At 41.5% G+C, this 15409-nt stretch overlaps 1 protein-coding gene across 1 annotated transcript; it reads left to right on the top strand.

Annotated features, from left to right (window-relative positions):
* The first annotated feature begins 395 nt into the window (after positions 1-395).
* On the top strand, positions 396-5292 carry LOC145714685 (melanoma-associated antigen B16-like). The gene is made up of 2 exons (XM_081794366.1): positions 396-497; positions 3722-5292. The coding sequence occupies exon 2, from the start codon at positions 3788-3790 to the stop codon at positions 4790-4792; it is 1005 nt and encodes a 334-aa protein (XP_081650492.1). The 5' UTR covers positions 396-497; positions 3722-3787; the 3' UTR covers positions 4793-5292.
* The last annotated feature ends 10117 nt before the right edge of the window (positions 5293-15409 follow it).

The raw sequence follows: 15409 nt of genomic DNA, 5'->3' as shown, positions 1-15409 counted from the left end.
TTTTTAAAAAGTTTTTGAGTGACGTCAGAGGAGACAAACAGCAAAGAATAAAAGGAGGTCACACACATGGGCCGGTGCCATATTTGAGCTCTAAATATCCACCATCTGTGGCATTTCCTCAGTTCCTCTCAATGTCTCTAAGAAAGTAAGGACATCGTCATGAGAGGAATCAGTGGGGAACAAGAGAGGACTGATTCCAGGGCTGACACAAGTCAACAGGAAGACAACGTGACCCGTAGGGACGTGCAACAATCTCCACTGTGAAACAGCTCTGTGCACAGAGCCCCGCCCCTGCTGTTGGCCACGCCTCCCATGCCCCTCCACGCCCCTCCACGCCCTCCCTACCCCCTCCCCCCCTACGCCCAGCCCCGCAGGCGTAACCGGATGTCCCACCCCCTGACTTCCTCCCACAGATCTTTCGGCTGTGCGGGATTCCATCTTAGGCCGGTGGAACCAAGTCCGCCGCCGATAGAGTCCCGGTTGCGCCTTGGCAGCAAGTAAGATTCCAAATGAGGACTGAGGGGACCTCCTGCCACAGAAATGAGGGGACCCATTAGATGAGAGCCCCAGTCCAACCCAGGGAGGCGCCAGACCAGTCAGGCTGATCTACCATGCACTTCCATTTTGGATCTGTTTGAGGTGAAAGCTTTCTGTGGGGGGCGCTAAGAGTCCCCTGACTTACTGCTAGTCCAGAAGAGGCTCCCGAGTGAGTGCTGAGGGGACCACTCACCCCAGACAGCGGCGGGCTCACCGAGCCTCAGCCAGTCTGTCAGCCCTGACAGACTTCGGGCAGGGGCGATGGGAACTGTGGCTGACTTCTGCCTCCAGAGTCTGAGGGAGGTGAGAGCTTAGTCTGAGGTAGTTGGTGTCACGTCGGCAAAGGCAGGAGTCCCGGCGAGGACCCCGCGTGAGTTCTCATGCTTCCACTGATCCCGGGTAGCAGTTGTGGCACGGCGTCAAGCCTGTGTTGTCAGCTCTTGATGCCGGTGGATGGGGTGGCTCTTCACTTCCTTTCTGGGTGTCTAAGACTTGTGGGGCCTCGATTGGAAGGTGGAGCGTCAGGTGATAGATGGCAGCGGGCATAACACCAAGCGGTATTCAGGTTGCCTAGCGCATGTGAGGATTGTGGGCTCGACCAACTGATGGCGGAGGAGCTCCACGGAGCCCTTCCCCTGTTGTCAGCCCTGCGAGGCGCAGGGAAGGGATGGTGGGCGGAGGCTACTTTTCCTTTCCTCCTCTGGGGCTCAGGAGGTTAAAGGATTTGTTAAGTCAGCAGGAGTTCCAGGCCCTGGCAGAGGTCATTGAGCCATATTTCAAGGGCAAACTCGCCACATACGAGTGTAGTTGCACAGATCACTGGGAACCCTTGGGAGATTCTGAGCAGTGATAGCCAGAGGAGACACCCAATCACTCCTCCATGGCGTTCACTGAAATGTGAGGGCTTTTATTGTCAATGGGTTAAAGTGAGTTTCCTGAAAGAGGTTTGAGGGGCCTGCCCACCACAGAACATACTGGTCCCAGAGTGTCTAGCCCCTACTGTGAATACTGGTAAGCCTGGCTATGGTGACTAGATGAGACTTTTCATGCTTTCTCACTTGTCTAAGGGAGAACAGGCCTTTGGGGAGCAAGAGTGGCATTAGGAATCAGACGTGTTCTGTCTGAGGCCCAACCATTAGCCACAGTAAAGACCTTGAGTGAGGGCTGAGAGAACTACCCATCCCAGAAGACTGGAACCTATCATAACCCTACTTAGTTCCCGTGACAGCCCTTGGAAGTTCTGGGCAGAGCGCTCACGCTGAGACATTCCCTCATTTCCTGGGTAGTGAACTGAGGGTGATGAAAGTTCATCCGGGGAAGTGATATCAGATCCCGGGCCCTACCAGTAGTCGAAGAAAGCACCCCAAGTGAGACTGATGGAGACACCCACTTCAGAACAGACTGATAGCTACAGAACTGTGTCCCTTTGTCACACCTGCAAAATTGGATGTGATGGGCCCCTAATTCCTCCCAGGGCAAGAGTCTTATACACTGTCAAGATTCAAGATATAGATCGTGATTGAGCAAACACTTGACCATCCACTTGAATGCAGAGGGGACCCCATGATATCTGCCCTACGCCTATACTTGTTTCCTGAAAAGCCGCAGACAAAAATGGTCAGAAATCTCTTTTTTTTAAGTTTATTTTATTTATTTTGAGAGAGCACAAGAGGGGCAGAGAGAGAGGGGGAGAGAGAGAGAGAGAGAAAGAGAGAGAGAGAGACAGAGAATCCCAAGCAGGCTCCTCACTGCCAGCATGGAGCCTGATGTGGGGCTTGAACCCACAAACCGTGAGATCATGACCTGAGCCGAAATCGAGAGTCAGATGCTTAACTGACTGAGCCACCCAGGCGCCCCTGTCAGAATTCTTAGCACTACAGGTTATACACTGTGGTCCTAGGGAGGTGGCAGTCTTGGTCTGCAGGGGGCGGGTTCAGATTATCAGTGGATAGAGTGACCAGACAATGCAGGAATTTGTATAGAAACTCACAGTAAAGAGCGAAAACAATCCAGCCCAGAACATACGATCACTGGGGAGCCCCCATACCTTTATTGGATCAGGGTAACTGGGCAAGTATCCCATGCTAAATTGTGTATTCTCTTCCTTCCTGGGCATTTCAGGCGGTTGAGGTCCTTGGCCTACGTGCCCACGTTACACGAGGTCCTCAAAGGAAGGATCCCAGGGCTTGCCAACAGTCACAGCAAGCATCCTGAATGAGGTCCAAAGGGCTTACTCACCTGAGAACAGAGGGACCCCTAGAATGCCTAGCTCCTCCTATTACTCCAGGAAAAACCCAATAAAGGTGGATACATGGCATCCTCCCTAAACTTCTTGGGGTGACTCAGGAAAATAAAGCACTCTTGTATCATGAGTGATTAACATCACTTGGCAGACTAGTCCTGCCTGAGGCCCTACCAGTAGCCAAGGCAAGTACTTTGAGTGCATACTGAGGTACTGCTGACCACAAGAGAATGGGGAAGACAAGCCTAGCCTGGCCCTGTTCAGTGCTGAGAGGCTATGGGCAAGGCTCTATGGTAGTCGTGACCACTAATTACCTCTTCCCCATCTTGAGGTGAAGCCTTTGGTCTCAGGGGGCAGTGCTAGTTCAGGAAATGAAGAGATCCCAGGATTTGCCTGGATTCAAAGCAGGGCAACGGAGTGAAAACTGGGGGGGTGGGGGTGGGGGGGAGGTGGGCACTGACACCAGTACAAATAGCATCCACAGAATCTAGCTCCTGTTGTCAGCCCTGGGAAACCCCAGGTAGGCTTTCTGGAGGAGGTACCTCCAGGGTTCCTGGTCTTAGGAGATGTGACTTTGGTCTTAGGGGCACCACCTCATAGTAGCATGGGGAGATGAGCCAAGCCCTGTTGAATGCCAAGGTAATGAACTTGAGTGAGGTTTGATGGGAGCACCCTCAGAACAGAAATGGCTCTGTAGAGCCAACCACACCTGCCTAGTGTGATCCCTGAGAATTCTCAGCCTGGGTTTACTAGCAGCATCCTCCGGAGCATTAAGACTTCCTCCTTCATGCCCTTCTGGGACACAGCGACCAGGAGTCAGGAAACCTGTGAGGCCCTATAGCAGTGTTGTCAGGAGAAGTCCATTGGAGACAGCTCTTAATCAGTGCCACCCCAGTTGAGTTTAGCAGCTGAGGCTACTCACATCTGCCTTCTTCCTCTTAGGTGGCGATTCCCCATTGCCTACCTTTTTGTCCACACTCCTGCCTACTGCCATCCACAAGAAATATCATGCCTCTGCCCCAGAAGAGTCCACAATACTCATGTGATCGATGCCTTCCAGCCCGCACTGTGACCCAGGGCCTGGAGGATGCACACGACTCCAAGGCTCTGGAGGAGACCTGTCTCTCCTCCCATCCTCTAATGCCTGGCACTTCGAAGAAGGCTCCAGGTGCTGGTATACCCAGCAACCCTGAGAATCCTCAGAGTTTCTGCTCCTCTTCCATTGCCATCACAACCACCTCAACAAGTGAGCTGAATGAGGGCTCCGATAGCCAAGAAGAGGAGGATAGCACCTCAGGGGCTGGGCCAGATGCCAAGAATGTGCCCATAGATGCTCTAGATAAGATGGTGGCTTTGTTGGTGGATTTCATGCTGTTCAAGTATCTAAAGAAAGAGCTCATGACGAAGGCAGATATGAAGATCATCATCAAAGGGTATGAAGAGCACTTCGCTGAGGTCTTCCTGAAAGCCTCTGAGCGCATGGAGATGGTCTTCGGCCTTGATGTGAAGGAAGTGGATCCCATCAACCACTGCTATGCCTTCTTCATCAAATTGGGCCTCACCTATGATGGGGTGCTGCATGGTAAAGAGGGCATACCCAAGACGGGTGTCCTGATACTTATCCTGGGTGTGATCTTCATGAAGGGCAACAGTGCCACTGAAAAGGAAGTCTGGGAAGTTCTGAAGTTGACGGGGATATATCCCGGGAGGAAGCACTCCCTCTTTGGGGACCCCAGGAAGCTCATCACCCAAGATTTCGTGAAGGGAAAGTACCTGGAATACCGCCAGGTGGCCAACAGTGATCCCGCACAATTTGAATTCCTCTGGGGCTCAAGAGCCCACGCTGAAACCACCAAGATGAAAGTCCTGGAGTTTCTGGCCAAGGTTCATGGGACTGACCCGAGTTCTTTCCCATCTCAGTATGAGGAGGCTTTGCAAGAAGAAGAAGAGAGAACCCGAGCCAGAATGTCAGCCATGGCTATCTCTACTTCTGTGGCCACTACAAGTTTCTAGTGCCAAGTCCAGTCACTTCTCTTGCCCCTAGTGAAGCCTGAGGCAGGTATTTCACTTTGTCTTTGAGAAGGTCAGTTAGTGTTCATAGAATTTAGGTCTGTGATAAGGTGAAAGCAATAGTTTATATGCCTATGTGTTCCTATATTGTGTAACTTGAAAATTATTTTTTAAACTTACGCATTTGTTTAAATAGTGTTTCTTTTGATATAGATTCAATTAGTTAAAATCTCCAAGTTTATGAAAGTATAGATCACAAATTTAATGCTATGATGAGGTTTAATATAGTGTGAGTTTTGTTATTTTATTAAACTAATTGTGAAACCATCTTAAATAATTACTTGGAAAAGATAACTTGGAACTGCAGTAGGTATTTACTACAAATCTGAGAGTGATCAGTTTTAAGGTGGTTGAGTTCAATAAATGGAAAAAAAAATTGTCAATCTGTGGCCCCCTTTTGCCTTTTATATTTTTTTATAAAATTAGATTATATATTCTTTAATATGCTGAACTTGTTTATGGATATATAAAAATAAATGTCAATAAATTAGACCCCCTGTTTGTTTCTTTTATTCCCCAAGCCTTAACTGAACATTTGCTTTTGGAAATCACTATGGTGGTCTTGGAGATTCTAGCATTAACAAGACCTACGACCTGCCCTTTTAATTTTTATCTATAGGATCAGCAATCCTGTAATTATGGTGGGATATCTTCTCATATCTAAGGGGCAAGTAAAAGAAGGAGTTAGTATGTGAGTGGAGGTGTTCCATTTGAGACTGTAAAATGTTAGTGCCCTGGAGAAAGTAAATTTGGGGATTGGGGAACCTGGAATTCCTATAGTGAGTGTTAATTTTTAACTTAAATTTGGATGTAGGCAAGCTGAGCCTGCGGGGGGTGGTGATCAGATATTAGAGCTTCAGATAGTTTGTCACTGAATTGAGACTCACAAATCCTGATTGCAAAACTGTTCTTTTATTTACTTTGGGTAATGGTTAAAAAAGACATAAATCTCCATTGGGGCAGGAATACAAGTTGTTCTGTGATATTGTTCCTGTGCCATTGAACATAATTCACAAATGAAGTTTTTAAACACTTTTTTAAATGTTTATTTATTTGGGGGGGGGGTGGTGTGTGGGATGGGGAGTGGCAGAGAGAAAGGGAGAGAATGAAACCCAAGTAAGCTCCATGCTGTCAGTGCAGAGCCTGACACAGAGCCTTTATGATCTCATAAACCTCAAGATCATGACCTGAGCTAAACCAAGAGCTGGACTCTCAAATGAGTGAGCCACCCAAACACCCCCACAAACTAATTTTTATACACATAGTCTTCGAAGAGTTTTGAGAGATAACTGATACTTCATTGAGGTAAGATACCAGGAAACCATTGGGTTGGCTTTTGTTGCCCTGGCCTGGGAGAGCCTGAGACTACTCCATTTAAGGCATACTTTAAATAAGTTATTTTCAGTGTGATTTTGCATAGTCTAAGAAATGCTTATATTTTTATGACTGTGAAATTAATGAGAATAGGAGTGATTTGAATGGAACAGAAGCTAGGGAGGCAAGTACTTGGTCCTTGTCACAAATTCTAGGAATTTTGAGTTGCATCCAGATGGAGAAGAAATTCTCTATTATTAAAGAACACAACATCAGAGGGGATATATTTACTGAGGTTTACTTGCTAAGTAGCATTTTGGTTGATCTGACATTCCATGCCCTGTAGTACTTCATGTTTTTTGAAACAAACTAGATTTTTAAAAAATCACTTAGGTGAGGTTGATGGGATCTGTGGTTAAAATAATTGCAGTAATAACTGTCATTGATTAAAGACCTAAGTTATGTCAGACACTATAACAGGTGCCTTACATATATATTGAATTCTTTCAGACAGTTCCATATGACAAGGCTTATCGACTCTTCAGATGAAGAACCTAAGATTTACAATGCTTGGGAATGTGCCCAAGTGCACAGGTCTGGTATGTGACAGAACTGAGGCTAGAGTTGTGGTCTGAGTTCTTCTGGAGCCCACTTGCTTCCACTCCTCCTGCCTGAGGCTCATACTCTAGATTTATTTCTCTTCTCACTATTCCATATTGCCTCTTAGGATAAAAAGGACTTTGAATCTCAAGTACTAAACACACATGTCAAGAACAAAGGTGAAAAATGATAATCAAATGCAATTTGGGAATTGTCTGTAGGCTTCACTTACCTAGGGTCCTGCTGCCCTTAACCCCAGGGTTACTCCTGCACTCCTGCACTCTGTTATTTTCTTGATACCTGTTAAATTCAATGTTTATTATATTTTAAGGGATTATTTTCCAGTTTCCCTGTCCAGCAGTAAATTTTAGCTCCACAACTTTAATAAGCTAGTCCCTGTAACAATGAAAGTCAGTCTCAAACTGGACTTTGTAGCCATCACATGGATGTTTGTAAACATTCAAATCTGACCTTTTCCACTAACTTGTTAGATATACTGATATATATCAGTATATCTATATATCAGTGGATATAGATATAGATTTAGATATGGATATACTGATAGATATAACTTGTTAGATATACTGCTTTCTGATTACTATGGGAAAAGTCTACAAAAAAAGAAGCATTGACATCAAGAAGTTAAATTCATTTCTTTGCTGCTGAAATGCAAAAGGTAGTTCAGAATACTAGTTTTGGGCTTAAAGCTATCCCTGTCTTCCATGCACTTGAACTGAGCTTCATCTCAGTCTTGCTTAAACTAATGTGATCCTGGTGTGCTCCATTGTAGATGACATTCAAGCTGAAGGGCAGTGGATTCATACTTTTCAAGTACTGCAAATTGTTTTAACCTCAAGCCAATTACCAGACCCTCTACCTGAGTGTACTTCTATTTTACTTTTTTTTTGAGAAAATGTAACCAAGGTTACTCTAAATTCAGCAACTCCTTAAAGCAAAAACTTCATTTTATTAGCTATTTGTCATAGACTCTAAGCCTAAAGTTTTCTCTTGGCCAGCAAGGGAACAGGACACAGGATGAAAAACAAAAGATGGCTAATGCCCAGGAAAAGACAAGAGCCCCGAATAAGGGTCCTTGCCCCATATTTATTAAGATCAGAAGACTTACAAACGTGATGGGTGTGCACAAAGAGACAATGAATCTGTGAACATTAACTTAGGGGTGTGAGGGAAAGGGGGTTTTGAAGATATACAGTGTTTGGGGTTTGGGTCAATATAAAACAAAATCCTGGCGCCGGGCAGATGGGCAGATGGTTGTTAATGGCAGACAGGAGGCACCGTGTTTGTGTATCTTAGCTAGCCTAGGGAATAAGACAGAGCAGATAACCTGAGGGTTAACAAGGCACCTTTTCTTTTGTTAATCAGCTCTGCTCTGGGCAGCATCACCCACAGCACAGTGCAGTGCAGTGGTCTATAGCCCTATTTACCTGCTTACCTAACTTGGTTCTTCCCTCCCGTGAAAGCAGCTTTCTGCTATAGTACTAAATTGGGGGGCATATTTCGCCTTGAGTGACTAATCTTGCTTACCTCATATACCTTTGTATTGGGGGGCCTTACCCCCTCTCTCCTGGGTGCCTTTGCACCTCCCTGCTCTATCCTGGGGTTCCTAATCTTGTGTACCAAACTCAGGTGTGAGCATCCTATGGTTTTGTACTTCTTTATGCCTTGTTAACCCATTGGTGTTAGCCCAAGGGATTCTTAAGTTTATTCCATACAGCTATGAGAGCATTCATTGACACCCATAAGATCATGTTTAAAGACATATGTTAGGCAAATTATTTGTCAGGCTGTTTAATGTACATAAGGCAATCCAGAACCTAAGCTGTTTCCTAGGTTTCTGCTGCCCCTTAGCTATCTGCAGCCCAGGGATTAGGAACTATTTTCAAAGATGATGGAAATCTGCTGGTAATGTTATCATCGCAAATCTATAACTGATATTCAGCACAGATGTTTTGGATGCATTTCACTGTCCTTTTATTGGAAAGGAACAAAACAATGCAATACATAGTTTGTCTGTTTTCCTGTCATTGGACATGCATCCAATGGGAATATTCTGAAAAAGATCATCTATCTTTGAAAAACTTAATGAGATATGCCTGCCTTATGCTATACCCTGTACATTGTAGTTTCTGGTTAATTTTATTTTTTGCTTCCCTGCTGAGCCACTCCTAGATGGGCAGGAGTCGCCAGGTGATACCACCCTCTGCAACCATATTTCTCCTGAAAGTGACGTCAGACTATCTGCTGGCTTCCCAAGTTGCTGTAGTCATTTCATTATAGCCTAGTTGATCTCTAATATCTGTGCTCTTACTTAGATATCAATATTTAACCTTGGAGCTACAAATTTATAATCAACAATTATTCTTCTTCAGTATTTCTCTAATCAGTGACAGCACACATTTCATGGTGAGATTTCAGACATTGGACTGGATGGTTGGGGAAATACATTTTAATAAGAGTTTCTTTTTTCAAATGTTTATTTAGTTTTGAGAGAGTGAGAGAGAGTAGAGGAGGGGCAGAGAGAGAAGGAGACAGGAGACAGAGAATCCCAAGCAGGGGAGCCCAACATGGGGGCTGGAACCCACGAACTGTGAGATCATGACCTGAACTGAAATCAAGCATCATAGCTTAATCAACGGAGCCACCCAGGCACCCCGATGAGAGTCTCTATCAGAGAAATTTCTACCATGATACAGAATTGATAACCTCATTTAATAACTTATAAGGCCAGCTCTGACTTTAGCCTGTATCACTATCTGTTTATAAAAGCCTCTCGAATGGAATAGTTTAAGTCTAGGTATTTCAAGCATAACTATGCCTTCTTTTTGTTATGCTCATTTTTAAAAAGTCCTAAAATATTCTGAGAGATAAAATGAGAATAACCTATAAATATTACCTACTCTATGTTTTAGCTAGATCATGGCTGCCTTAAAATAAAATGCGTTAACAAGTTTGAAGGAACAATTTAATGAAAATGATCTTACTGTGATCATATGAGTATATGTCATCACAGTGGGAGTTTTAGCTTTTGGTTACCAGCAGGATGCAGATGTTGATTCACATAATATATTTAATGGCTTTGCCTCTTCTCCAAATCATTGGGATTAACTATTAAAGATGTAAGGATGTAAACAGAAGAAAAGTTATTCTATCAGATAGTTTACAAATAATTTTTACGTTCAGATTCATTAGGGGTTTTAAGGCTGATCACATTAACCGAGCAATCTACCATATATCATATTCCTCCTCTTTGGGCTTCAAGACAGTTTTATTTACTACCATGTTAAAGTACTGTGTATATCTTTCAGACTACTTAAAATTTAAATTTTACCTTTGTATCTCTTTGCATTGATACTTATTTATATATATATATATTATATATATAATATATATATATCTTTGTAAAGACAAAAATTTGTAAGTTTTAGGGTATATATATATTTATCTGATTTTACCACAACATAAATATATTTAAGGATTGATAATTTCTCATTTTTTCTCACAATTCATTCCTAAAGAGCACATTTTGTACTTTGTTAACAATAAACTATAGTGTTTTGCCCTAGGAACACTCTTAAAAATTTTTATTGGTAGATACTAATCAGAGGTAATGTTTTAAAATAGTGAAGATAACCCCTAAGAGAGATATTCAGATTTCTCAAATGTTTTATAGAAATTGCAGTTTCTATTCCATGATCATGGATTGGAAGAACAAATATTGTTAAACTGTCGATACTTCCCAAAGCAATCCACACATTCAATGCAATCCCAATTAAAATAGCACCAACATTTTTCCCTGAGCTAGAACAAACAATCCTAAGATTTGTATGGAACCCAAAAGACCCTAAATAGCCAAAGTAGTGTTGAAAGAAAACCAAAGTGGGAGGCATCACAATCCCAGAGTTTAACATGTATTACTAAACTGTAATCATCAAGATGGTATGGTATTGGCATAAAAACAGACACACAGATCAATGGAATAGAATAGAGAACCTGGAATTGGACCCACAAATGTATGGTCAACTAATCTTCAACAAAGCAGGAAAGATATCCAATGGAAAAAAATCTCTTTAGCAAATGGTGCTGGGAGAACTGGACAGCAGCATGCAGAAGAATGAAACTGGACCACTTTCTTACACCATATACAAAAATAAATTCAAAATGGATGAAATACCTAAATGTGAGACAAGAAACCATCAAAATCCTAGAGGAGAAAACAAGCAACAACCTCTTTGACCTCAGTCGCAGCAACTTCTTACTTAACTATGAACTATTGGCACCTCATCAAGATAAAAGCTTCTGCACTGAAAAGGAAACAATCAACAAAACTAAAAGGCAACCAGCGGAATGGGAGAAGATATTTGCAAATGATATATCAGATGAAGGGTTAGTATCCAAAATCTATAAAGAACTTACCAAACTCAACACCTGAAATACAAATAATCCAGTGAAGAAATGGACAGAAGACATGAATAGACACTTTTCCAATGAAGACATACAGATGGCTAATAGACACATGAAAAGATGCTCAACATCACTCATCATCAGGGAAATACAAATCAAAACCACATTGAGATACCACCTCACACTGGTCAAAGTGGCTAAAATTAATAACTCAGACAATGACAGATGTTGGCGAGGATACAGACAAAAAGGAATCCTTTTGTGCTGCTGGTGGGAATGCAAACTGGTGTACCCACTCTGGAAAACAGTATGGACGTCCCTCAAAAAATTAAAAATAGGGGTGGCTGGGCGGCTCAGTTGGTTTAGTGTCCGACTTTCGCGCAGGTCATGACCTCACGGCTCGTGAGTTTGAGCCCCGCATCGGTCTCTGCACTGACAGCTCAGAGCCTGGAGCCTGCTTCAGATTCTGTGTCTCCCTTGCTTTCTGCCCCTCCCCCACTTGTGCTCTGTCTCTCTCCCTCAAAAATAAATATTTAAGAAAATTCTTAAAAATTAAAAATAGAGATACCATATGACCTAGCAATTGCACTACTAGGTATTTATCCAAAGGATACAGGTGTGCTGTTTCAAAGGGACACATGCACCCCAGTATTTATAGCAGCACTATCAACAATAGCCAAATATGGAAAGAGTCCAAATGTCTATAGACAGATGAATGGATAAAGAAGATGTGGTATATATATATATACATATATATATATATACGTATATATATACACACACACACACACACACACACACAATGGAGTATTACTCAGCAATCAAAAAGAATGAAATCCTTCCATTTGCAACAACATGGATGGAACTAGAGTGTTTTATGGTAAGTGAAATTAGTCAGAGAAAGACAAATATCATATGACTTCACTCATGTGGAATTTAAGATACAAAACAGATGCACATAGGGAAGGGAAGCAAAAATAATACAAAAACAGGGATGGGGACAAAACATAAGAGACTCTTAAATATAGAGAACAAACTGAGGGTTGCTGGAGGGGTTGTGGGTGGGAGGAAGGGCTAAATGGGCAAGAGACATGAAGGAGGACACTTGTTGGGATGAGCATAGGGTGTTATATGTAGGTGATAAATCACCGGATTCTACTCCTGAAATCATTATTGCACTATATGCTAACTTGGATGTAAATTAAAATAATAATAATAATAATAATAATAGCTCTTAAATTTGATTCAGAAGCTGTTAATGAAGTTTAAAGAATCTGAAACAGATCTGAATTATCATTCTTTAATTACTTCCTTGATTATTTATATAAAAGAAACAATAGAACTCTCTGAGATACATGGAAATTATAAAGGCAGTGTCCATAATCCTAGTTTTTTTGTGTTTAATAGGAGATTGAAAGCATCCATGCTGTGAAAACATAGTCATTATAAATGTTCATTTTTTAGAATCATGATATTAGAACTATCATGCCAACTGTGAATCAGTGATATTTTTTGTATACTGATTTATACCAGAGATCAACAGATTTTTGTCATAGAATCTTTAGTAAAAGTTAGCCAAATGATTTTATTGAATAAACTAACTTAAACCCTACAAAATGTGGACCAATAAAAGATTAATGTGCTGTATTTAGAAATTAAGTTATACAAAAAGTTTGCATCATATTAAAAGTATTAACATAAAAATAGTTTGTACTGAATAAGATCAATTATCTCCCTAATTCTTAGTTTCTTGTGGCTCTGAAAGCCACATTCCTTGGAGGAATGTGAAAGAGTTTATTTCCTATAGTTCTCAGAGTTTTGCATGCATGGCCTGAAGTTTGTACAGAGGGACAATAATTTCTGACTGTGTTACTTGAAAGGAGATGTACTGATTCTGTAAATTTGTACCTACAGGATATAAAACAAATTTACATGTTTATTTCCTCTTACTGCTGCAAAAGGCATCTGGTTTCTTTTTCATCTTCTGTTGCTGCTGTACTGCACTCCACTTTTCAGTTTGAGGATCTAGCTCAGTAGTTTTTAGTTCTGAGAAGTACTGGCGTAGCTGCTTGGAGGAGCTCTTCCAGAAGGCTTTACACAATCCAAATGCAGGACCATTAAGGGGAAGGTTGATAAGGAAATGGATGTTCACCTGGTCTTGAAGTCTCACCTACAGATGACTTATTAATTACCAAGAGAGAGGGAGACTTAACATGAGGACATTTGGTGGATACCATCATAACCAAATGACCAGACTCAGCATTACTAATGACTTGGCACTGTGACCTGTTGTGCTTCTGGATGGTTCTCTTATTGAGAACTATACTGTAGTACATAAAAATTTTTCTTGCAGGAAAATTTTAAAGTCCCAGACATGAAAGGGCAGTGAGAGATTTCAGACAGTTGGCCCTGACCCTCAAAATATGCCAATGCCATGAAGGACCAAAGAAGGCTGCCCTAGATTAAAGAAGACTAAATTCAGTGGGAGATCCTAGTCTGGACTAAGACATCACTGGGACTCTTGAGTATGTTCTACAAATTATATAATTGTTAAATTTCTTGGCCATAGTGATGGAATTGCTGTTATATAGGAGAATTTATTTTGTTAGGAGATGCATGCTAACTATTTACAGGTGTGCATGTGTGTGTGTTAAGCATATACCTTAAGAAAGTACATTGCAAATAAAAGGACAAAAATGAGAGGAAGGTATTATAGGGGCCAAGGAAAGACTGCCACTTTGATGGGCCACTTTGGCATGAAGAATATTTTGAGCTGAAGGCAATCAAGATACTGGGGGCTCAAGAGAAACTTTTGCCCCTCCCTTAAATACATAAAAGAATCTGTGGGGGGGGATGGTAATTAATAGGCCTTTCCCAGAATAAGGGCTATTAGTAGAGGTAAATTTTATCCAAGTGACCCATCTGTATGTCAGGGCAAACATCTAATTACCAAACATCTGCTCTTCATCTTATTGACCTGTAAGGTGCATTCCTTTCCTCTGAAGTCCCTTACCCCTACCCATTTCCTTCTCCTTAGTTTAAGATGACATATATACTTCATTTTGCCTGTATTTGGAATTCCCATGTCAGTGTGGATTCCCCATATGTACACTATTTGATCTTTTCCTGTTAATCTTGATCTTGAAGGGTCTTGAAGGGATAAGACATTCTTGCTCCCCAACAGCAGAAAGCAGCTATGGCAAAATGGTAATTGGTGAACTAATGAAAGACGTGTATGTGTTTATTGTTCTAGTATTCAATTCTTATGTAAGCTTAGAATATTTTAAAGTAGAGAGTTGGGGTAGGGAGAAGAAATCATTAGTAGTATTGAGTGTGTCTGAACATAAAGAGGATAAAAAGTAAATAGTACGTTCCAGATATGTCTTTCTGAATTATGGTATTTATTATTTGATTTATTGCACTGATATATCAAGAATTTGTACATGAGAATCACATCTAAATCAACATTAGACAGAAATTGTCCAGAATTTCTTCTCTATTGTTACACTTTATAGTGTTCCTTAAGATTCAAGAGTACCTTTTTTTTCTGTGCAAAACTTCAAACTTTCTGCTGTTGTAAGAACTTATGTGCTCCATAGAAGTATTTGGTCAGGTCAATTTTGTAAGTATGGGTTATTCTTTCCTCTGGGGAGCATTTAAATCAAATGTGTTTCTTCCTGACAACCAGGGGAATATTTTTATAGCTTCCAAGAAAGCTACTATTTAAACTACTTTCTACTATGACTATATACAATTGTGCATTTTCAGAACAGCTAGAAATTACTGAAGTGTGTGTTAATAATATAAATGAGAAAATAAGTTAGTGAAAAAAGGTCGTAAGTGCCTACATTTATTATTGTCTGTATGGCTTTACACAGACTTCCTAAATTTAAACATTTGTGCAGAAAGATAGTTCTGGAAACTAACAATTTTCATTCAGTGACTAAGAACAAAGCTTTGTTTCAGTCAGATTAAAGTTGAACTTGGCCCCACTATCTTCTAATTGTGTGACTTTAAACAATTAATGACTATTTCAGGGCCTTGTTTTAAACAAAGTCTGAGAAAGACAGTAACATCTACCCTATGAGAGTGTTGAGAGGACTTATAGGAATGAGATAATGCACATTAGGTATTCAACACAGTACCTGACACAAATAGTACAAGCCTATTACCATCACTTTCATCAAAATCCGTGCCAGATCATCCTCCCTGTTGTCCCTAGTA

This window comes from Panthera onca, chromosome X (assembly GCF_046562875.1).
Source record: "Panthera onca isolate mPanOnc1 chromosome X, mPanOnc1 haplotype 2, whole genome shotgun sequence".
NCBI classification, from domain to species: domain Eukaryota; kingdom Metazoa; phylum Chordata; class Mammalia; order Carnivora; family Felidae; genus Panthera; species Panthera onca.
Note: the sequence above shows the minus strand (reverse complement) of the source record. Positions and strands in the feature narration are given on the sequence as shown.